The 21,911-nt window shown below is 49.4% G+C and overlaps 1 protein-coding gene across 1 annotated transcript in view; it reads left to right on the forward strand.

Moving 5' to 3' along the window:
* The window catches only part of ARK2C (arkadia (RNF111) C-terminal like ring finger ubiquitin ligase 2C), a gene marked incomplete at its 3' end in the record, with an annotated part of 88,589 nt that extends 66,888 nt beyond the window's left edge, over window positions 1-21,701 (forward strand). Inside the window, exons 2-8 of the mRNA XM_084252599.1 lie at window positions 12,242-12,557; window positions 14,107-14,217; window positions 17,656-17,785; window positions 18,805-18,909; window positions 19,228-19,323; window positions 20,621-20,727; window positions 21,584-21,701. Coding sequence (XP_084108725.1) covers window positions 12,242-12,557; window positions 14,107-14,217; window positions 17,656-17,785; window positions 18,805-18,909; window positions 19,228-19,323; window positions 20,621-20,727; window positions 21,584-21,701 — 983 coding nt within the window. The remainder of the gene's footprint in view (window positions 1-12,241; window positions 12,558-14,106; window positions 14,218-17,655; window positions 17,786-18,804; window positions 18,910-19,227; window positions 19,324-20,620; window positions 20,728-21,583) is intronic.
* Window positions 21,702-21,911: the final 210 nt, after the last annotated feature.

Below are 21,911 nucleotides of genomic sequence, written 5' to 3' on the forward strand. Positions count from 1 at the left end.
TCAGAGCTAGGAAGCGGGATGCCTCTGTTGCTCTTCTGAGGGCTTGCCTAGGGTCTTCCTTCTAGGGAGCAGGTCCAGTCTGGGCCTGTGGGCCTCTCAGTTCAACTGGGGTGACCTGGTTGTAGGGACACTGCTCTGAAATGGTAATTGCAGGGTATCAAGTGATGAGCTGAGTGGGCAAGGCACAGCTTGACCTGGCCTGCTTGGGGACGGCCAATCTGGTGGTAGGAGTGGTCACAGGCCGGGGGGCAGCCAAGGGACTGACAGTCACTTGGGGTGACTTCAGCTGGGCCTTTACTGCTGGTTAGGCCTCTGGGATCTGCCAGTTCCCAGGTGTCTTTTATTGCTCCTTCCTCTTCTCTCTTGCTTTTTATCTCCTTACTCGTTCTCTTTTATAAACTTCTCTGTCTCTGTCTGTCTGTCTCTCTCTCTCTCTCTCTGTGTCTCACACACACACACACACAAACGCTGGACCGAAGTGCCCATGAGCAGTTGGGAATCTAATTTAATTGCCTCTGCTCCCCCTGAAGGAGGTGGGTACCCACCCAGTGCTGTGATTTGGTTATAAGGGCCTGGGGAGGCCAGGGACTCCCACAGCGCCTAGGCCCACTGACTACAATCTGAAATTCCACCAGGAGAACTTCATGATGTGGTCTTGCCCAAACACAACTGTGCCTGAGAAAAGTCGTGACCCCAGTTCATGCAAGCTGTTCTTTGGCCTTGAAGTTCACAGGAAATGGGCCTTGAGGGCCAGGCGGGATGGGGCCTGGGTACCCACAGAACTACACGTGGCCAGTCCTGTGCACGCCACTTGTAGGGCCAGGCCTGGTGGGAGCAGAACGTGTGGCTTCTGAGTCTCACCAGGAGAGTCCCTGTCGCAGCAGCTTTCTGAACGTCTGCCCATTATGGCACCAGACAATGCCAATGTGAGAGGCGCCAGGTAGCTGCCCTGGCACTGCTTGGAAGTTGCTGGGCTTTGGGAGTTATTCTTGTTTGTTTATTCACTTGAGTCCTCATCAAGAATATGAAGACAACATTTGAACTCGCAGCCTAGGAGGGGCTGCTCATGGTTTACAAGCGCTAACCAACGGCTACAGGAGTCAGGCCCCTCCTTGCTTGGCCAGAGGGCAGGAGGAGGCTTTCTTTTCAGGGTCTGAAACTTCTGAATTACTTGTTTATGACTCACAATGACCACCAGCAGGGGCTGGGCCACCCGGTCCATGTTGACTTACAGCCGGGCCCCTGTACTCACTGAAAGGGTCCCCAGTCTCTGATCTTTCTACCTTGTACTTCACCTTCTCTAGTTGCTTTTGTTCCTCTGCCACCACACAAACCCCCCAGTGCTAAAGTGCCAGGGAGCAACTGTTTTGCAATGACAAATTGCTACTTCCTATATATCCAACCATTCATTATCATTCATTCATTCATTCATTCATTCATTCATTCATTCAGCGAGTTCTTGCTGTGTTTTAGGGTCCAAGCCAGGCACCAGGGAAAGAGGGGAGTGAGATAGCGCCAAGACCTGTCCTCATGGAATGAGGGCTTCTCACACTGTGTCCCCTCCAACGCCCCCCAAAATGCCCTTTTATGATGGTGGAGGGCCTGTTGATATCGACCTTACCAACGTGGCATTAGATGGAGACCTGCAGACAGCATAGCCGATGAAGTTCTCTGCCATTAACTAAGACTCGGAGTCTAAATGAATTTACAGTGGAGGGGGGTGCTGGGGGGAGAGCCATAGAGAGTAGCTCTGCCTTTCACTCTCCCAGCCCAAGCTTTTATTGAAGAAATGAACAAAGGAACAAGAAAATAGCATGCAATTGTGTTTTTGCTTATACAGATGAATAAGTTACTGCTGAAAACAAGTTTTCCTGGTTAGTGGGGAACGTGTGAACAAGCCAGTAGGTCCTCAGAGAGCAGGAGTCAATTCTGGGAAGAAGTTCTGTTTGCAGAACTTCTAACATGTCCTGGAACTCTGTATGCAGAGTAAACAGGTATTCTCCAAAAATCTCCAGCTCCCTTTAGGGCAGCAGTCTCCCGGAAATGGAGGAACGGCATCTTCGGGCATGGAGGTTGCCTGCAAACTGTCTCACTTCCCACAGGGCTTTCTTCTGCAGCTGCATCCGTCTCCAGCCAACCACTCCCGCTTGGGCTCCCTAGCCTGCTCCCAGTCTGTGGGGGCAAAAGGACCTAAAGACTCGTCCTTTTGCTGCTTGCTGCAAGTTTGCTGTTTAAGTGTCTCACGCACACAAGCAAATAGGCTTCCTGAGGATAGAAAGTCCCCACCCATCAGTGGAAGAGGCTGAGCATTTCACTAGAGATCAAAGATTGACCCTGGGGATGAATTCACCAAGCTGCTCTCGGCTGTAAAGGATCCCTTTCGGTGTATCATTTCCTTCCTAAGCCCCCGAGCCCCTCATTGGGTAGGGAACAAAACTGTGGAGAGAGAGACCTCTGGCAGCCCAAGTTGCTGAGCCAGGGAATAGGCTTTTGGGGGTGATCATAGTGGAGCAAAAGAGGTTAAATCCACTTGCATGGAGTAAGTGGTAAGGTGGCCAGAAGGAATAGCCTGGGCAGTTGGGTTTGGTGCCCATGGCCCAATTTGCATTTTTTGCATCCATGATTATCTGGTTTTAATCAAGCAGTCAGCTCCTGAAGTATACCCCAGACTCCCGGACCTACCAATCAAGTTTCCCCATCTTTCCTGTATCACCATCTTTCCTGTATCACCTCCTCAAGCATCCTGCCTCTGAATGGACCACAAAGGATGCACTGCCTAGTCACGTGGAACTTGACATGTCCCAGGCTGGAATCAGTGGGGCCCACCTGGAGACCCTGAAGATGCAGGGAGTGGGAACCTGAACTATCAGTGCAGCAGGGAGGGGTGGCTCCTGGGGTACCATGTGGACTAGAACAGGGTATCTGTCTCCAGACACCAGCCATGTGGCTTGCCACTCCTTCTTGCTGCTGGGAATTCAATCTCCCTCCCTGCTGCCCTGCTCCTTCCTCCCAGGCCAGCTTTTATGCGTTTTTGGCATAAGTCGGGTAGGGCAGGGGGAGATGCTGCAGTGAATTGGCATCATCTTATGAGGGTGGCTGGAAGGGGTCCTGGAGGAGCTGCAGTGTTCACATTCCTCTGTTGGACCATTAGTTGACCTCTGTGTGGACATCCTCAGTGATAAGAAACTTGGGGGCACAAAGTGACATTCTAAGAAATGCATCCAAAAGGATGCATTATTTAGTCACATGGGAATTCCTCAGCATCTCCTGTGAAACAATGGGTTTGATTTCCTGGCCCCCATCCCCTGCCATTTCATTGTTTCTTCCTTAGGCAGCATCAGACTCCCCCCTGGGGGAGGAGGGGATGGGACCACCAGAGTTTTGGCCTGTCATTCCTGGGCAGGTGGGTCCTCTCTGGGAGCATATGTGAGGATATGGGTGCTGAAGAGGGGCGCTCTGAAACTGAAGGGGGAGAGCACGGGGGTCTGGGACCCTGAATTCCAGCCCTGGCTCTGCAGCAGCTGCCCTCCAACATGCAACCTGCATTTCTGGGTCTCATCTCTAGAAGGAAGGCTGAAGCTCTCAGCCTCCCTCAGCTTGAATACTTGACAATTCCATGAAGCACCTTATGTCTTTCTAATTAATTATCTAAAACTTAACTTTCTGAGCTTAAAGGTCTTTCTTCCTTTTCTGCCTTAACCTTTTCTTTCCTCTCTTTCTACCTTTTTCTCTCTTTCTCTTTTCCTTTCTCCTATTCTTTCATTTTCTCTTATTTCCTCTCTTGGAAGTTTCCTGAGCTTGTTCCAAGAACAAAGGATATTTACTGCCTGGTATTTGCCCTGAAAACACTTACTCTGAAGCTTATTACTGAAGACAAATTTGCACATAATAAAATATCAAGTATCATAGGCAAATGCCAGAAGTCAAATAGAGAGGGGATGCTCATCCAGCTGAGAAGACATGGCAGGTAACATCTGCCCTGCATGGCAGAGACTGGCCAACCACCTAGTGCCCATGAGGTAGGGTAGTGTGCCAGGGGCAGGGAATGGCCATCGAGGGCCCAGAGGCAGACAAGGCCCTGGGCGATCTAGGAGAAGTGAGAGGGATCTTCACATTGGGCAGAAAGGGAGGGCAGAGAGAGAGGGAGAGTGAGATTAAGAGACAGAGAGAGAGAGAGAGAGGCCAGTGGGAGAGTCTGGGCTGGGAATGGAATGCCCAGAGTTGGGTGTTAGGCTAATGTGGCAACCATTCTGAAGGTCTGCACGGTCAATGTTGCCTCTCTCTGCTTCCAGTCCACTCTGCACACTGGACACCACGAGAAAGTGCGCGCACACACACACACAGAGGTATGACCACATGCCTGTCTCAACAGGGGTGGGCAGGGCACCTGGGTCTGGGCTGTCCAACTGTGACCTTGGGGACAGTCACATCAGTTCTCAAACATCTTCCTGGACTTTGTGGTGTACTTCCTGTGAGGGAGGCCAGAGGTCTGATCAGCGGATATTTGAGGCCCCGTCCAGAAGAGAGATTTTAGCAGGTGCATGGGATCTGGTGTCATCATGTAGGCCCCAACTCTAGGAAAATGAGAATCAGAGCTCAGTGTCCCCTCTATGTCTGACTGTCTGGCTTTTAAAGTCCGGTAGGTGGTGGGGCCTTCCTGCCTGACTCTCTTGTGGGCAGAAATCTGTATTTCAGAGGGCCGGGATTTTTATTGGTTTGCTGCTTGAGAGCTGGCTTTTCAGAAAGGAGCCACTCTAGTCAGCGCCTGCGCTGAGGAAGCCGCAGCAGTGAGCAGCCTGAGTCCGCCCATCCCTGCGGGCTGCCCTCCCTTCATCCTTCCTCCTAACACTATGCTGGGGGCTTTGGAGGTCTTTGGGGCCCTCCCTTCCTTCTAACTCTGCTGTGGACCCTGCCCAGCACCCACCCCCTTCCCTCGCCTGCTCTGTTCCCAGTTCTGAGGGAGAGGGCTGCTGTCCTGGAGCTGAGCACAGGGAACCTGATACCCTGGGAACTGGCGGGGGGGGGGGGGGGGGGGTGGGTGTTGGAGCATGCCAGACTGGCTTCCCTGGAGACCTGGAGGGTGTCGTTCTCACCCTCCTTTCCTGGGCCCACAGCCCTGGGGTGAGTGTGGAGATTTAGTCCTGGCCATGCTGGGCCTGTGATAGGGACTCAGGGCAAGACCTGGGGCCTAAGGTGTCTACTGGGAGGTGGTAATTATCACAGGGGCAGCCCTGGTGGGTGACCTGACTGGTTTGGGGTGTCAGGTGCTGACCCTGGCCTTCCCTCTTCATCTGAGGGCTTGGAGGCCACATATCTCAGCCTCTGAGTCTGGAGGGTGAAGCCCCTTTGCTTCTGGTTGACCACGTGGGACCAGACTGAACTACAGGTAGACTGTTCCTCACACTCTGGAGGCTGCCCACCTATTAGGCCTCAGGGCTCTGCTGTCTCTCTGTTCTTACTTTGTGGCCTGGCCCATCTCTAGGAAAATGTAGGCCCCAACTCTAGGAAAATGAGAAGCTCCTGAGGTCCCCTGGACTCAATTCCCTTCATTCAGGCTGTGAGGATCTACAGTGTGTCCTCTGGGTGTTATGACTGGGATTGAGAATGTCCCTCACTGCTGAGTCTGCTTCCCAAAGCCTGTATTTCCCTGAGCTTTGCTCTCCCCTCACCACGTCAGCTCAAATTCCACTCCATCACTTACCAGGTGTCAACAAGCCTTTCAGAGACTCAGAACCTCGTCACCTGCCCATGGCCCAGGGCCCCTGAGCTTCTGCTATCCCTTTCGTCTCCCTGCCCATAGGACTGTGGTTTCTCTGTACTCCGAGCCACCCACTCTTGGCCACCAGCCTGTTTGGGGCTGTGTGTACCCTTGAGGCGTGAATGTCTGTGCCCACACATTTGAGGGGTACCTGTGAGTCCTGTTTGTGCAGGTGGGCCTCTGGTCAGCCTCACACTTGGGGTTCCCCTGCCCTGGCCATGCAGGGCTCCACTCCACTCATGCCTCAGCCCCTTGTCCATAGGTGCTGCCCCAGTCAGCTCTCAGGGGGTAACAGCACCGATTTCCAGGATTACAAGATGCACACTTTTCCTTCCCATTTCCAAAACTAATTTCATCTTACTTGTGCTTCTTTATTTTTTAAAAATATTTATTTATTTATGCATACAGGAGCTGGGGTATAGGCCAGAGGTGTTCCCCACCAGAGAGAATGGGGAGCAGAACAGGCAGATCCACTGAAATACACTGCTGAGGGGAGCCGTGAATGAGACAGGAGAGGTCTGCTGTGCCATGTGGGTGAGCTCCAGGAATTGAACTTGTGCTGCAGTGGCTGCGGATAGCTTCATAGTGCTGAGACTTAACCTCTTGTGCCCTCAAGGAGGCCCCTTACTTGTGCTTCTTTATTTGTTGTTGTTTTTTTTTAAGATTTATTTATTTATGCATACAAGAGCTGGGGTACAGGCCAGAGGTGTGGGGAGGGAGAGAATTCACCAGAGACAGAGGGGGGAACAGAACAGGCAGATCGACTGAAGTACACTGCTGAGGGGAGCGGTGGGCAAGTCAGGAAAGGTCTGTTGTGCCACGTGGGTTGCTCCCTGGCCACTGCAGAGGCTGCAGACAGCTTCACAGGCTGTATCTTAACCCCTTACGCCACCAGGGAGGACCCACTTGTGCTTCTTTAAAGTGGTGTTTTCGGGCCTCCCTGGTGGTGCAGCGGTTGAGCGCTGGGCTGCGAAGCTGCCTGCAGCCTCTGCAGCACCGGTTCCATCCCCGGCACTCGGCAAGGGTTCCACTTGGCATGACAGACCTCTCCTGCCACGCCTGCTGCTCCCCTCAGCAGTGGATTTCAGCCAGTCTGCCTGCTCTGTTCTCCTCTCTGGCTCTGGTGAATTCTCTCACCCTCCCGCACTTCTAACTGTACCCAGTGCTTGCATAAACAAATAAATAAATCTTAAAACAAAACAAAACAAAAAAATAAATAGAGTGGTGCTTTCTTTTTTCATTTCTGTGAGATCCTTCATTCTCACCACTTCTTAAAACTGTTACTGAGCTCATGATGAGTGTGTCAATTGATGGCATTTCAGCTCTGGAGACATATGATAAATGGAGAGTATCATCAGGGACATCTGGAGATTATTTTTTAACCCAAAGGAGTGACTCTAAAGGGAAAAATTTAGGTTGTCTCTATTGACCGGGCCTTTGGGGTGTGGAGATGTCATTCAGACATCACTGACCATTGACTTGTCATGCACTCAGATATTCTACCCTGAGATGCATCTGCCCCTCGAGAGGCCAAATAGACGGCTATTCCCTGGTATGTTCAGATCCCTCAAGGTGAGGAGGGGCCTGGGGGCTTCAGACTGGCTGGTTCCTGAATTCACTTCCCTTCTGAGGGGATGGGGGAGAAGAGGCTGAGCACCCTCTGGGGGGTCATTGACAACACAACCCCAGAACGGAAGTCAGTGGTGGAGACTGCCTGAATTGTTCACCTTTCTCTGAGGCCCACTCTGGAGCGACACCAGCTCTAACCACCCAGCCCATGAAGCAGAGGCACAGGCTGTGGGAGAGCACAAATCCCCCAGGCCAGGGCATCAGTCCCCTCCCCAATAGGCTTCCATAGAAACCTGAACACACCCCCAGCAGGGTGAGCACCGTGTGGCAGGAGAGGCTGGTGGGAGGAGACAGATGCTATTCCTGGCGGTGGGAGAGGCTCCACCAGCGCTGAGGGGGAGGATATGGCCAGCCTTGCCTGACCCACCCTGCCGCACTGCAGCTTCAACCCAGAGTTCACCCAGGCCCAACTGCCACCCTCCTTGCCACCCTATGTCAAACTAACTCGGCTTCTACCAGCCTCAGGGCCTCAGTCCACTTGAACCTCTCTTTTCCCCTCAGTCCTTCCGACAGCCAACCAGCCAGGTACTTAATGAACTCAGCTCCCAGCGAGGTGCGTGGGGATCCTGAGACAGTAAGGCACGAAGCTCTGCCAGCTGGGGGCGGCGAGTGTGAAGAAACAGCTCAAGGTAGCTACTGCCAGGTGCCAAATGAGCGGTAGAGGCAGGCCGTTCTACAGGAACTCAGAGGAGGAAGGCCACTGGGGGCTGTGGGCAGGGGAGACATTTTTGGAGGAGCTGGGAGGTGACCTTTAAAGATGGGGAAGGCACAAGCAACGGTCCCTGGGTGAGAATGTGTGAGGTGTGTCTGCGCTGTGAGTAAACCAGCGTGGACGGCTGGGGTAGGCTTGTTTGTGTCAGTGGGGAACGGCTGAGGGGCGTGCATCTCACCTGGAAACAACAGGCACACCTCACTGGAAGACACACCAGTTCTGAGACTTAGCTATGTGTTTTGCTCCATGTCTGAAGCTGGATTTCTCCCTGCAGAGGAGCTCTGTGCAGCTTGGATGCCACTAGCTACGGTGGCCATGAAGCACTTGGAACTAGGCCAGTCTGCACGGAGATGTGTTGTCCATGGGTCCGTGGGCTTTAAAGTTTTTTATCTCTAGTAGAGAAACAATGTAAAATATCTCAATAATTTTTTTTATTGAGTGTGTGTTGAAATAATAGCATTCTGAATATATTAAGTTATGCCACCTATCTTACGAAAATTGATTTCACCTCTCTCTTTTCACTTCTTTAAAGGTGGCTACTAGAAAAAAATAAAATTACAGGTGCGGCTTGCATGATAAGCCTATGGGACAGAGCTGATTTAGAAAATTTGCAACATCTCATTTTTACCCCATTCTGTTCTTCTTTTTAGATTTCAGTGGCTTCCCTCTTCTCTTCTTGCCTTCAGCCATGCTGGCCTTCTCCTTTCTTTTTATGATCATTTGTGACCATGGGTGGTGCAGTCAGGGAGAAGGGGAATTCGGCCCACTTGCCTTGCCACAGCTCCTGGACTTATCAAAGCCAGAATTCACCAAGCAGAGAGGGCCTCGTCCCAGAATGCTTGTGGGAAATGAGGTTCTAGGTCATTCTTTTCTGGCTCACTGTAGCTAGTGGCATCCAAGCTGCACAGAGTCAGAAACGCTCTTTATTTTCACCTGGTTTTGCAAATATTTATACTTAGAAGATTAAAAAAATTATCAATGACATGCACGCCATTTACAAATTCAAATAGCACCAACGTAAGACACATTTAATGAAACAGATTTTCTGTCCTTTGCTCTTCCCATCATACGCCCAAATCAACATTTCCAGCTCTTCTTTGGGTGTGTACTTCAGGAAACACATACATTTCTAAATAAATTATTAAGCTGCTACTTGTTGGTTTTTCAATTATAACATTGTCTATTTTCATCTCAGTATGGAAGACGTGTCCTTTTCTAATATAGTTTATTAGTGTTTTATTTGCAGTGTATAAATATTGCCCCACTGAACCAAGTTGTGTATAATAACTATACATTCTTGCACAAAACTTACTCTTCTGGAAGTAATAATTGCCTCATTTTGGGGGTTGCCTTTCTTCCTATAACATTTTTACAAATTCTTTACTAAATTATTTTTAGTAAAGAGCTGTATCTGGGCTGTGAGTAAACCAGTGTGGACGACTGGTTCAAATGCTTCAAATTGCTTCAAATGCTATTGTCATGTGGCAAGTCTATAGGTAATCTCAGCTTTTCCACCCCTACCCTTGTCCCAGATACCCTTGCAGCACCCACCTTCCTGATCCTCTTAAAATGGCTACTGGGGGTGCTCGAGAAACCCCACCTTTTTCTTTGCTTTCTCTTTCATGGTTTATGTTGGTGCCTCTTTGAGAACGAGAATTGAGAAGTTCCATTTTTTTGAGACCCTGCATGCATATTTAAAAATTTTTTTTTTTCCTATCCTCGCCCCCTTTTTTCCCTTTCTGTCCTCTGCCTTTCTTAATAGCTTGGCTAGGCACAGAATACTAGATTGAAAGTCATTTTCCTCCCTCAGTACCTTGAAGGCAGTTGTTCTACTGTTTCCAAGTTTCTGATACCGCTCTTGAGAAAACTGCTGCTCTTCTGTGTCCTGACCCTTGGCTGGCCCCTGCCTGCTTTCTCTCTGGAAGGTGTCAGAATCATCTCTTTGCCCCCAGTGTTTGGACATTTCACTGTGAGATGCCACAGCTTGGGCTTCTTCCCTTCTAGTATTTTGCTGCATATTCAGAGGGCCTTTTCAATCCAAAAAAAAACTCAGTCTTTCAGTTATGGGAAACATTTCTTTACTTTTTTTTTTCCCATAATTTCCTCCCTATTGCTTCCTCCATTCTTCCTCTCTTAGTCATCAAATGTGGAATCTTCTGTCTGGTGTTTTGCATTTTTTCTCCCCTCTTTTCCATCTCTTTGTCTTCTTTCCTGCTTCCTGGGAACTGTCTCCAGTTTTGTCTTCCAAATCTTCTAGGGGATTTCAGATTTCACCTTTTTCATTTTGATATTTCCAAGAGTTCAATTTCTTGTGTTTTCACCTTGCCTTTTCAAGGAGTTTCTTGCTGTTTCATGGATCCAACATCTTATGTCTCTGAGAGTTTTAACTATAGTGCTTTGAGGCTTATTTTCTCCTGGTCCTTGCATTACCTTTTTCTTCTTTTCTTATTTAAAACTTTGTATATTCTCTCATCATTGTAATCTTCCTCAAGAGACTGGTCACCCTTGGGCTGTCTGTACATATTGAAAAGCAAGTCACTCAAAGCTGTCCAAAAGCTGTGTGTGTCTGTGTGTGTGTGTGTGTGTGTGTGTACTTTTCAATTTATGGGCTTCATTAGAAAGTGGCCAGTCAGGCACCTAAACATTTGGGGTGGGGGACTCCCAACAGAAGAGCTCTGCCCAGAGTTAGTTTCCAGTGCAGGACTCTGTAGGATGCAGGGAAGGACATCTGAATGACAGCATTTTCAGAACCAAGGGGCAAAAGGTGACAGGAATTTCCAAAGCCCCATGTACAGGCTTTGATTGAACCCCCTTGTTTGAACCTGGTGTCACACCCCTGACCTCCTCTACTAGAGTCTGTGGCTGAGTTTCCCTGCAAAAATTCCAGGGGGAGAGAGGAGTAGTCACTGCCTGCAATGGGAAAGGGGAGAAGCAAATTGCTCCTTCTACAGACGCGATCACTTCTATAGACTTGTGATCATGCTGTCAGCTCCACCCTCTCTCCTGTCTTCCAAAGCAGCTCTAACTCCTGACCCTTCTAACATGTGTGGCAAGGTCTATCCACTTTTGTTGACCACCCCTTCCACAGGCTCTTGGTTTCTTATTTCTCAGCTCTGCTAATTTCTCCATCTGCTTTCCATCTTCCAAAAATCTGTTGACATCTGTTGCCTGCTGATGTCACCTTTCCTGCTCTCTCTCTCTGTCCTTGTCTGTTTATCTTCTTATTTCTTTACCCTCATTTTGATGGGGTTTGGGAAGGAGAATATATGTGTTGAAGCACTCATGTTTAGCAAAAAGCCCCTGCAAAATTTTCTGAGTCCACTTTCCTGCCTTATTAAAGGGCTGCAGTGCTGAGAGCTGGATCTTCTTCATGGAGAATTTGTAAGGCTTTCTTGTCATCAAGATCAATTTTATTTCCAAACGTAGTGGAGACTAGATTAAATCTAGCCTGAGCTCAACATATTCCTGGAAATATTTGCTTTATATATTATATATTATAATATAATTATATATAATTTATAATTATATATATTATAATAAGCTATTCTTTTATTTAAATAAAAATTACTTTATATAATTAATTTTTTTAAAGCTTCACAGAAAACCCCTTCTGATTGTTTTCTCTCTGGAAATTAGGGCGTGGGATCTATCCTATGGTCTAGGTTCTGGCTACCGAGGGCTTCAGTCAAGTTTAGGACTTGGCCAGGCTGAATTCGGTTTTCTCTAGAAACATCTATATGAACAGGGATAAGGGCCAATGAAGTTGCAAGGGAGGAGTCCGACTCCAGAAAACCAAATTGCCTTCCTGAACCTTAAATCTCCCCCAACAAGTGTGTTAATTTTTAAGAAAGAAACTTATCTTTTCATTAAAGGAATCACTCCCTGCCCTCCAACACACACACACACACACTCACACACTCACAGACGCAGAGCTTTTCCTTGGCAGTAGTAAAGATGACCACAGGCATAAAAGTGATAACATTTCCATGCTCCACGAAAGGTCTTGAGTTTCAGCAGCTGCTGGCTGCCCCCCACACACACACCCAGGGAGGGTGGGGCAGGGACGGGGCCCTGGGGGTGACCTTAGGGGATGGGAGCAGTGCTGGTCCTCAAGGCGGTCTTCTCTGCCCTTACCTCTCCAGGTGCCCCCTTTCAAAGGTCTCAGCATCCTCACGCTACCTCCTGCCGCCACTTCCACCTGGGCCCCCCGCAGCCGCAGCAGCTCACTCCCGACTTCCCCCTGGCCCACCCGGTGCAGTCGCAGCCAGGCCTCAGCGCCCACATGGCCCCGGCCCACCAGCACAGCGGCACCCTGCACCAGTCGCTGACTCCGCTGCCCACCCTGCAGTTCCAGGATGTCACAGGTCCCTCCTTCCTACCTCAGGCCCTGCACCAGCAATACCTCCTGCAGCAGCAGCTCCTGGAAGCCCAGCACCGCAGGCTTGTCTCGCACCCCAGGTGAGTGCGGCCAGGGTGGGGTCAGTGCTTGTCTCTGTCCAGCGGCAGGGTCAGCGGTCACCAAGTGAGTCTCTGCAGGGGGCAGCTTTTGCTCCAGTTAATGACAACCCTTTCCAGGCAGTGAGCGCTGCCTTGCCCCAAGGGGGCCTTTCCGGATCTAAGGGAAGTCCCTGTCCTGCAGTGCAGGAAAGGGGCAGGGTATCTGGCGGTCTAGGATGCTCACCCTGCACTTTAGCAGAGTGTGGGAGATTTGAGTAAAGGGTCCCTCATCTCCTTTCTAGCCTCCTGATGACCGTGTTCTAACATCCAAGATCCCTAAGGGATACTAAAGACATGAGTGGGTCACCCGGCCCTCAAAGAGCCCAGGCTGGTTGGGGACACCAGCTATGAAGCAAATGGGGAACAAAAGTAGGCAAAACTGATGCTGATCAGATGGATCTGGAGCAGCTGTGGGGCCCTGAGCAAGTCACTTCACTTCCCTGACTCTCAACTGTCAAGAAATGAAATCGAACTAGATCAGTGCTTCTCAAACTTTTTGTCTTGGGACTCTTTCTATTCTCAAAAATTATGAGGACTATAGTAGTCTCTATTTATGTGGATTATGACTATTAGAAATTAAAACTGAGAAATTTAAAATATATCTGTCAGTTCATTTTAAAATGGTTATAAGCTCATTATATGTTAACACCAATAATACATTTAAAAAAAAAATAGTTATATATAAATGCAGTAGGAACTTAAAAAAAAAAAAACATTTGCAAATCTCTAATGCTTGGCTTAATAAGACAACAGAGTTCTCATGCCTGCTTCTGCAGCCAGTCAGTTGCAAGATCACATGTCACATTTTTCTGGAAAACTGCACAGTTCACTTGTGAGAGAATGATCAAATAAAACCATGGTATTATTAGGGAAATAGTCTTGACCCCACAAGCCCCATGAAGGGGCCTGGGGATTTACAGGAGTTCTTGGGGCACACTTTCATAATCACCAGTCTAAATAATCCCTAAGACTTAGGCATTCATGACTGTAGAGGTTGGGATAGAAGGTGAGGATTGTAGGTCAGAGAGTGGAGAAGTTATGATCTGGAATGTTCATGGAGGTCTTCTTGGAGGAGGTGGACTTTGAACTGAGCCACAAAAGCTGGGAAGAGTGTGGAGAAAGGTAGAGACGAGCACGGTAGGAGCAGAGGGGCTGCACAGAGGTGGGAGAGCCTGCAGGCAGCAGACCTGTGTGACTTGAAGACAGTCTACCCAGGACAGAAGGGAAGTAATAGGAGAAGGAGCAGAGCAGGTGAGACAGTTTGGGTAAGACACAGGGTAAGACCTGATGCAGACACACCAGGGAGAGGCCTCAGTATAGAGGCAGTCCCACGACAGCAGGAATATATGCATTATTGGCGGTTGCCCAATAATCTTGGAGCATAACTTCTTTGGAGTTTGGGAAGAGGGGCAAAACCCACAACTCTGTAGGCTCTGGGCTCACACTGGCTGGGGTTGTTCGGTGCTCCTGGGAGCCCCTGAACCCATGGACCCTCCTTCTCTCTGAGCAGGCGGAGTCAGGAGCGTGTGTCTGTCCACCCCCACCGCCTCCACCCCAGCTTTGACTTCGGCCACCAACTCCAGACACCTCAGCCCAGGTATCTGGCTGAGGGTACTGACTGGTGAGTCTATGGGGTCCCTATGGAAGGGAGGGGAGAAAGGAGGAGGGTCTTGCCTGACCCATGGAGTTCCTGTTTCCTTCACTTGAATGTGCAAGAGGCCTAGTCTTTAAGCCTCTTCCCTCAGCTAAACCCCATGCCCCGAAAAGGCCCCTACTGGCTGTGGTTCCTGCAGTGAATTCAAATGTGTCTGGGTGTCCTCATGTGTCCAATCTGTGGCTCAGTATGCATGATCCTGCAAGGGGAGAGGGAACAGGTATACAAACACCTCCCAAGTTCAATGAGGTGTGGGAACCAGTGGTCAGCCCCTGGGGGGAGGGCAGACAGGAGGGCCTCAGGAGCTAGGGTAGTCAATGAAGGCTTCCTGGAGGTGGTGCATCTCAAGAGTTCACGGAGAAGAGTCTGGGCATGCAGGCAGGGCAGTGTCAGGTGGGGTTGGGGTAGTGTAAACACCTCAAGAGAAACCTAAAGAATGTAGACAGAGCTGGCTGGGTTGGAGGTAAGGACTCGGGAGAGCAGCTGGGGAGGTAAAATGAGGGTTTCGTTGTGGTGTTGTTGTAGGCATCAGGCCCACAATCTCTTGCACTCAGGGCAGAGGTCTTTGGTGCTCTGGGATGCAGTGTTGCTGGGTTTTAGACCCTTTGTCCCACCTAACTCACTGGTTCTAGCTCGGGAGAGGCTGATCTATAAACTAGGGTCAGATGTGAGCACTCTAACATGCGAAAAAGACTTGCCAGTTTCTGAAGTGTTTAGAAGTAAAGGGCATCATGCCTGCAGCTAATTTTAAATAGTTCAGAAAAATTATCCAGGGGGGAAGTGCGTGTGTAGGTATCTGGAGAAAGAGAGAGAGAGAAGGAAATAGAAATGCAGTAAAATAGGAAAACATTTATACTTGGGGACTGTGGGTGAAGGGTATCCAGGAATTTTTATGCAGTCCTTGCAACTTAGAGGTCAGGCAGATTTTTTTAAGAATGTAGAAACAAACCAACAAAAAACCTCAGTGGTAACGGATGGACTGTTTAAGAGGACAGACATGCAGTGCAATTATTTTTCAGCAACTGGTTTAGTTGAGGATTGCTTTGGAAACAGCCCTGGACTGGATACCTAGGAATGACTCAATCGGATAGTTCTGCTTGATTGGATGCTAAAGATGCTACTAGTTGGGGAAATAGCCATTTTAACACATTCCGATGTCTCCTCTGCTGGTTCTCAGGTACACTCCCTGTTAGATTGAACAGTCCCTTAAAAGAGAGAATGCACTACAGCCAACTTCAGCCCAGCCTTTTTCTAATTAGCAGATTCAAATTAAGAAGATTTAATTGCGGTTTGGATTTGAAATCTGTCCCTCAGCAGTCAAGTCAATCTAATTTAATTCAGTTCAGCACATCAGAGCACCAGGGCCCTGGCACTCGGCTGAGTGATTTGAATAAACACGGGCATCGCGGCAAATGGGACTGCACAGGTGACATAGGTGAAAGTCGCCCTGGAGAGATGCCAGGAGGAGTGGTGCCGGTGTTAGCCCTGCCTCACCTTTCTTTCTTTGGTCAATATCCTCCTCCTTGATCATTTCAAGCACGGTGTACCTGACCCCTGCTTACACAGAGAGACCCCAGGAACTGGACTGTGCCCCACCTGGGGGTGCTGGGAGGTCCCTACCCTAAGAGGCCCCTACCCTGAGTCCTGTCAGGGTACACCCAGGGCCCTTCCTGCCTGTCCTGTCCCCACTTTCCAAGTAAGAAGCTCTTTGCAGAGGAGGAGGTGACAATTTCTCCTCCCTTGTAATTAGCTCTGTTCCAGCAAGGGCCAGCCTAGCAGCGACAAGGAAGGGAACATTTCTAATTGTGATGATGCATACTATTCCCCACCCCTCTTTTCCAAAGAGGACTCTTCAGCCAGGAGACAGGCAGTCTGGAAATTAGATTACAGGGGATGCATGACTGATGGGCTGCCCTCACCCTCTGCAAAGAGCTCTAGGAGGAAGGGGGAGGGGAGAGTGTGTCTGTGCCCCTCCTCCCTTTTCTTTTGAGAACCACTGGAAACCACTAAATTCTGTCCTAAGTCGTTCCAGAAATGGAGCTGAAGGCCACAAGGCAGTGGGCATTTTGGGGGCCAGCTTCCCTGGAAGAATGTAAGGGTCTATGGAACAATCAGACCCCCACCCCTTCAAGACCACTGCCAGGGGAAAATCAGGTTCAGTTTGATGATGAGACACAATGGATACAAATTGTGCACTGAGGCAATCCATGAGAAATCTCCAGGCAGTGTTCTGGGTAACCCTGTATCTTTAGGTCTGGGGAGCATTTCTGTGACCCCTTTGGAAACTCCTCCAGGTTCTCATGGGTTGGTGGCAACAGCAGACAAGTGGGAGCTGCTGCTTCTCCAGGGGTAAATGTGTCCTCGGGGCAACACCCCGCCCCCCACCCCCCAGGCTTCTTTCTTTAGGTTCAGTGCAGCATCCCCTAGTAAGGATCCTTGTTCAGGAAGGAATATGCTGATGACATGCTCAGACGTGACCCCAGAGCCCAACTCCCCTCCAGTGGGCCAGACCATCCCTCACCTCTGAGGACCAAGGTGCTTTGCTTCCCAAAGCAGCATGCTTAGATTCAGGGCCCACTGCTCACGTTCCTTGGGACTTCGCTTTTCAAAGAGTTCCTTAAACATCTCTTTTGCTTCGAATTTTTCCCTGAGGCTCCTGAGTAAATGTTAAGAATCAGAGCATCTGCCACATGCAGGTGCCCCCCCCCCCCACCCAGTGGTCCTTTCTCCAAGGCAGGACAAGGGGAGGCCTCTGCTATGCCTGCCAAGGGGCTAAGCTAGTGGATTTCCAGATGTGTTTCCAACTGGCTTCAAGAGTTTTTGTCTTTCCTTAATGACAGACTCATCAGAGTATTTTCAGGGACTCAGGTTAACATATCTAAGAAATAGCAATATACATATATCATGGCATCATGGTTGGAAACAGAAATTCCCATAAATAATAGGAAATATATAACCCTACTGCTCTATTTAGATCTATAGTTCATAAATATAATTGTGAAACATATAAACATAATTCTATCCATGTAATTATATTTAAATGTATTTGTTGAAGAAATAGGGTGGTTTATTCTGCAGTTTCCTCTCATCTGTGTCTTGCTGGTTAGCCTCTGGTGGCTATCTCCTGACCCGCTCCATCCGGTGTTTTAGGGATGGGCTTTGTCTTGGCATGGAGCTTTGGTGCAGTAGTTTCCAGAAGTTTTATGGGGCCTAGACCTTGCAGAGGCCTATCTCTTCAAGTCTCTGTTTCCTTTGCTCTAAAGACAGGGAGGCTTAGGGGTCGAGTCAGTGAGGCACTGGCAGCTGTGACCCTCATGCCAATGTGTGGGCTGGGAGCCTGAGGTCCTGCTGTCGGTTGACAGCTGAGTCACCTCAGCCTGTGATTCACGTGGCCTGTTCCTGCAGGGATCTCAGCGTGGACGCTGGCTTGAGTCCTGCCCAGTTCCAGGTGCGGCCCCTCCCCCAGCACTATCAGCATTACCTAGCGACTCCTCGAATGCACCACTTTCCCAGAAACTCCTCCTCCACGCAGATGGTGAGTGAAAAGGCTCTGCCAGGAAGCCTCCTCAATTTTTGCCTGTTGGGTGCCAACAGCAGGCTGAGGCCTGCGTTTTTTCCTAATCCCGAGTCGGGGCTCCCCTGTGTCCTATTCCCCTGTGCCTGTGTCCAAACCCCCATGTACCCTCATCTCCTTATTTGTAAAATGAGAGAAATCTCTGAAGTTCTTATCAGCTCTAAGGGTATGCGGTTTGCATTATAAAGCACCATCTCCTAAGAAATTAAGTTAGCAGTTATTGAGCACTTAATGCATACCAGGCACTGTCAAATAGTTTGCATATCTAAGATATGCACGTTTAAGCTTCTCATAACCCCACATGAAAGATGATTACCCTCATCTTGAGAATCTGCAAAATGAAGCATGGAAAGTTTAACTAACTGGCTCAGTCATGCAATGAGTAAATTGAGGAGCAAAGGGGAAAATCTGTCCCCTGTGATGCAGAGCCAGGTCTGGGCCAGGCTAGTCAGTACAGGTCAGATCCTTCACTTTATTTAAAAATCATCATATTTTATTTGTTAGGGATTATTTGCATTAATCTTTTCTTTAATTGTGTAAAATACTTTACCTTGAGTCTTTTAGTTTAATGCCCTCATATGCCCTATCCAGGCCCCAGCCCCAGCTCTGGGGTAGCACAGAGTAGAGCAAGGAGTGAACTCTGCCACCCAGTGTGGCTTTGAGATCCTGCATCTGCCACTTGCTTGTATAACTTGAGCCCTTTGCTTAATCTAGTTATGTCTTATTTATCCTGTCAGCAACATGAGGATAGTAGTTGTACCCACATTATACATCAGATAATTGACTTAGAGCAGCACCAGCCAGGGAAGAAAGCCCAGTCAGATTAGCTGTTACTTTATTGATACTGTTATTCTTTCTGGGGCTGAGGATGAGGATGAAAGAGAGAGACATGGGGATAAGAAAGCTGCAGGGTGGTTAGAAGAGGAAGCAACGACATTTATGAACTTTGAATCCAGCCTGAAGCATTTTCTCCCCAACAGGTCGTCCATGAAATCCGAAACTACCCTTACCCTCAGCTTCACTTCCTTGCTCTCCAGGGTCTGAACCCCAGCAGACACACCTCCGCTGTGCGGGAGAGCTATGAGGTAGGCCTCCCTGTCTGGGACTCCTCCTGCCAGCCTGGTTCCCACCTGTTTGGGAGAGGTACCAGAGTTGCTCATTTTCCTCCTCCACGGCTAGGGCGAGCATAGGTGGGTGTGGGGAGCCCCAGAGTTGACAGTAAGAGAGAAAAAGTCAGGGAGTAGAGATATCTTGGTGCTTTGCTCAGACCAGTTCTTCCCAATGGCCCTGTGAATGCTTGCTGCTAACACCTTTCAGGGTCCCTCATCTTTGGGGTGTGTGTGTGTGTGTGTGTGTGTGTGTGTGTGTGTGTGTGTGTGAATATCCATGTTTTTCTTTTTCAGGAGCTGCTGCAGCTTGAGGACAGGTTGGGAAATGTGACTCGGGGAGCTGTACAGAACACCATTGAGCGGTTCACCTTCCCCCATAAGTATAAGAAGGTGAGTCTGCCAGCAGGTCAATCTGCATAGTTGGGGGCTAGAGGGTTCAGACCATCTAACTGACCTTGGCTCCATTGTCCACTGAGGACTCAGACCAAAATCTGAATGGCTTTGCTCTGGTTAGATGCTGCAGAGCTAGGATACCTCCCAGGGCCTCTCCTTTGCTGCTGCCAAGGAACTCCAGGACTTAGGATCAGGGACAAGAGTGGGGAGACCTTCCATGTTGGGCTGGCCCTCAGGTCAAGGTCATTCCCTGGTGGTCTTCATTTTGTGACTCTTCAGGTTATCTTTTAGCAAAATGACGTTTAAGTCTGCTTATGCCGGAAGAGGGAACAGTAAGTAACTGTCTCTCCCATGGGTATCACCAGACTGTTCTCTGCACGGTGTGGAGATGGGAACAAGAAAGGTAGACTAATTTCATTCCCTGATTCCATCTCTCCCCCAACCTCCGACCCCCAACCAGAACACTAATTAAGCATCACTGATGTGCTTTGTACCCTAAAGAAGAGTAAGCCACACTTCACACCATCATGGAACTTGAAACTTTCTACATAGTGGTAAACTTTTCAAATAATTATTGTAGAATTTATAACAGGACAATTAAAACCAATAAATATTAACAGAGTGCCTGCATTGATGTCTGACCTCATGTTGGAACTAGTACCTATCGTAAAAGAAACTTTTGGACAGAAAGAGATATCCAACCATATAAAGCAACAGTGTGATACAAATTACGAAAGTTAATGACAGGTTGAGGAGTTTTGCCTTCATCTAAAAATGCGTGAATCAATGAATAGACAATAGTTGAGAGGAAGGAAGTGGAGGGGGGGAAAGCTGGGAGAGAGGGAGGCAGAAAGGCAGAAAGAAGCACCTGGGCCTGCAAATGGAGCGAGGGAGAAGCCTGGAGGCAGGGATTTAGGCTGGAAGGGGTATAAGGAAGAGTGAACAAAAGTGGGGGGAAGCAGTTTATGCAGAGCCATTGTTTTGCAAAGGATTGTTGCTTTTGGTACCCAATTCTTTCCCAAATTCTAGCCCTTGGGAAAGTGTAAGTTTATGCTTGGAAGCAAAAATAAAGTCCAGTTGGTCTCTTCCTCACTTGACAAGCTCTCTTTCCTGCTGGAATGTGGAGGACTTGGGGAGAGTCAGGGAGAAGATCTGAGAAGAGCACAGAAGTCTGAGCATTATTAGGAGCTTAAAAGAGATTGACTCATTGGGGAAGGGGCTGCAAGGGGCGGAGTGGAGGCTGTGGATGAAAGACATGGCCACCAGGTGATCAATGCTCCTCTGCTTCTCCCAGCGAAGACCGCAGGATGGCAAGGGCAAGAAGGAAGACGGGGAGGAGTCAGACACAGATGAGAAGTGCACGATCTGCCTGTCTATGCTGGAAGACGGAGAAGATGTGAGGTAGGAGGCCGGCCTCTTCGGTCCCTCTCCCTTCCCTCGCAGGCACTGGCAATCATTTATTTATTTATTTATTTATTTATTTTAGAGGCATTTTATTTATTTATTTATTTATTTGTTTGTTTGTTTGTTTGTTTGTTTGTTTTGTTTATACATGCACTGGGTACAGTCAGAAGCATGGGAGGGTGAGAGAATTCACCAGAGCCAGAGCGGGGAGCAGAGCAGGCAGAAGGACCGAGGTACACTGCTGAGGGGAGCAGCGGGCGGCAGGAGAGGTCTGCGCGCCATGTGGGACCCTCCTCTGGTGGCCGGGGAGCAGCCGGGGATCGAACCGGCGCCGCAGATGCCGCGGGCAGCTTCGCAACCCAGCGCTCAACCGCTGCGCCACCGGGGAGGCCCCCACTGGCAATCATTTATGAGCAATATGTCTGGTGTGAGAGTGCTTGTGACTTGTGTATGCCTGTGCTGAGTGTGTGTGCTTAGTGTGCCGTAGTGTGCTTCTTGGTTGCACTAGGGAGGTGAGATATGGGATGTTCTAGATGTGTGGTGGCCAGGCAGTTGAACTTATGCATGCAAAGCATAGAGAACAGTGTAGTATTTTTCTTGAGTGGGTCTAAAATCGCCATGACTTTGTTTCAGGTTGATATGAAAGGGCTTCCTGGAGGAGGGGGCCTTGGGGACCTCCTTCCTGTCACCAGCTCCCTTCCCATCCACACTCTTGCCAAGATCCTCTTTGGACGATCCCCCAGGGGTCCCGGCTGTGTGTCTCCTGGCTGCAGTGTAGCCAGCATCCCTTGGCTCCTGGTGCAGCTCCAGGAAGTCCCCATGCCGTTCCTCTGAGTGTGTTTCTCTCTTCCAGGCGTCTCCCCTGTATGCATCTCTTCCACCAGCTGTGCGTGGACCAGTGGCTCGCCATGAGCAAGAAATGCCCCATCTGCCGAGTGGACATTGAGACACAACTGGGAGCCGACAGCTGAGGGAGGAGTTAGCCAGTGGACGCCCCGTTTTCCTTCACCAGGTCCCCCCCACGGCCATAGCCCTTGCAGCCAAACTTTGCCTTCTGAGCCATTTGATGTAGAGGAAAAGCCTGCAAGCACATTTTGTGGAAAGAGGAGTTGGTGGTGTCAGTGTCGGAGGGAGAGGAGGGGCCGGGGAGGACGCGCCATCGGGAATGGTCAGGGCCCCTT

Source organism: Talpa europaea, assembly GCF_964194135.1.
Source record: "Talpa europaea genome assembly, chromosome: 13".
Classification (NCBI taxonomy): Eukaryota; Metazoa; Chordata; class Mammalia; order Eulipotyphla; family Talpidae; genus Talpa; species Talpa europaea.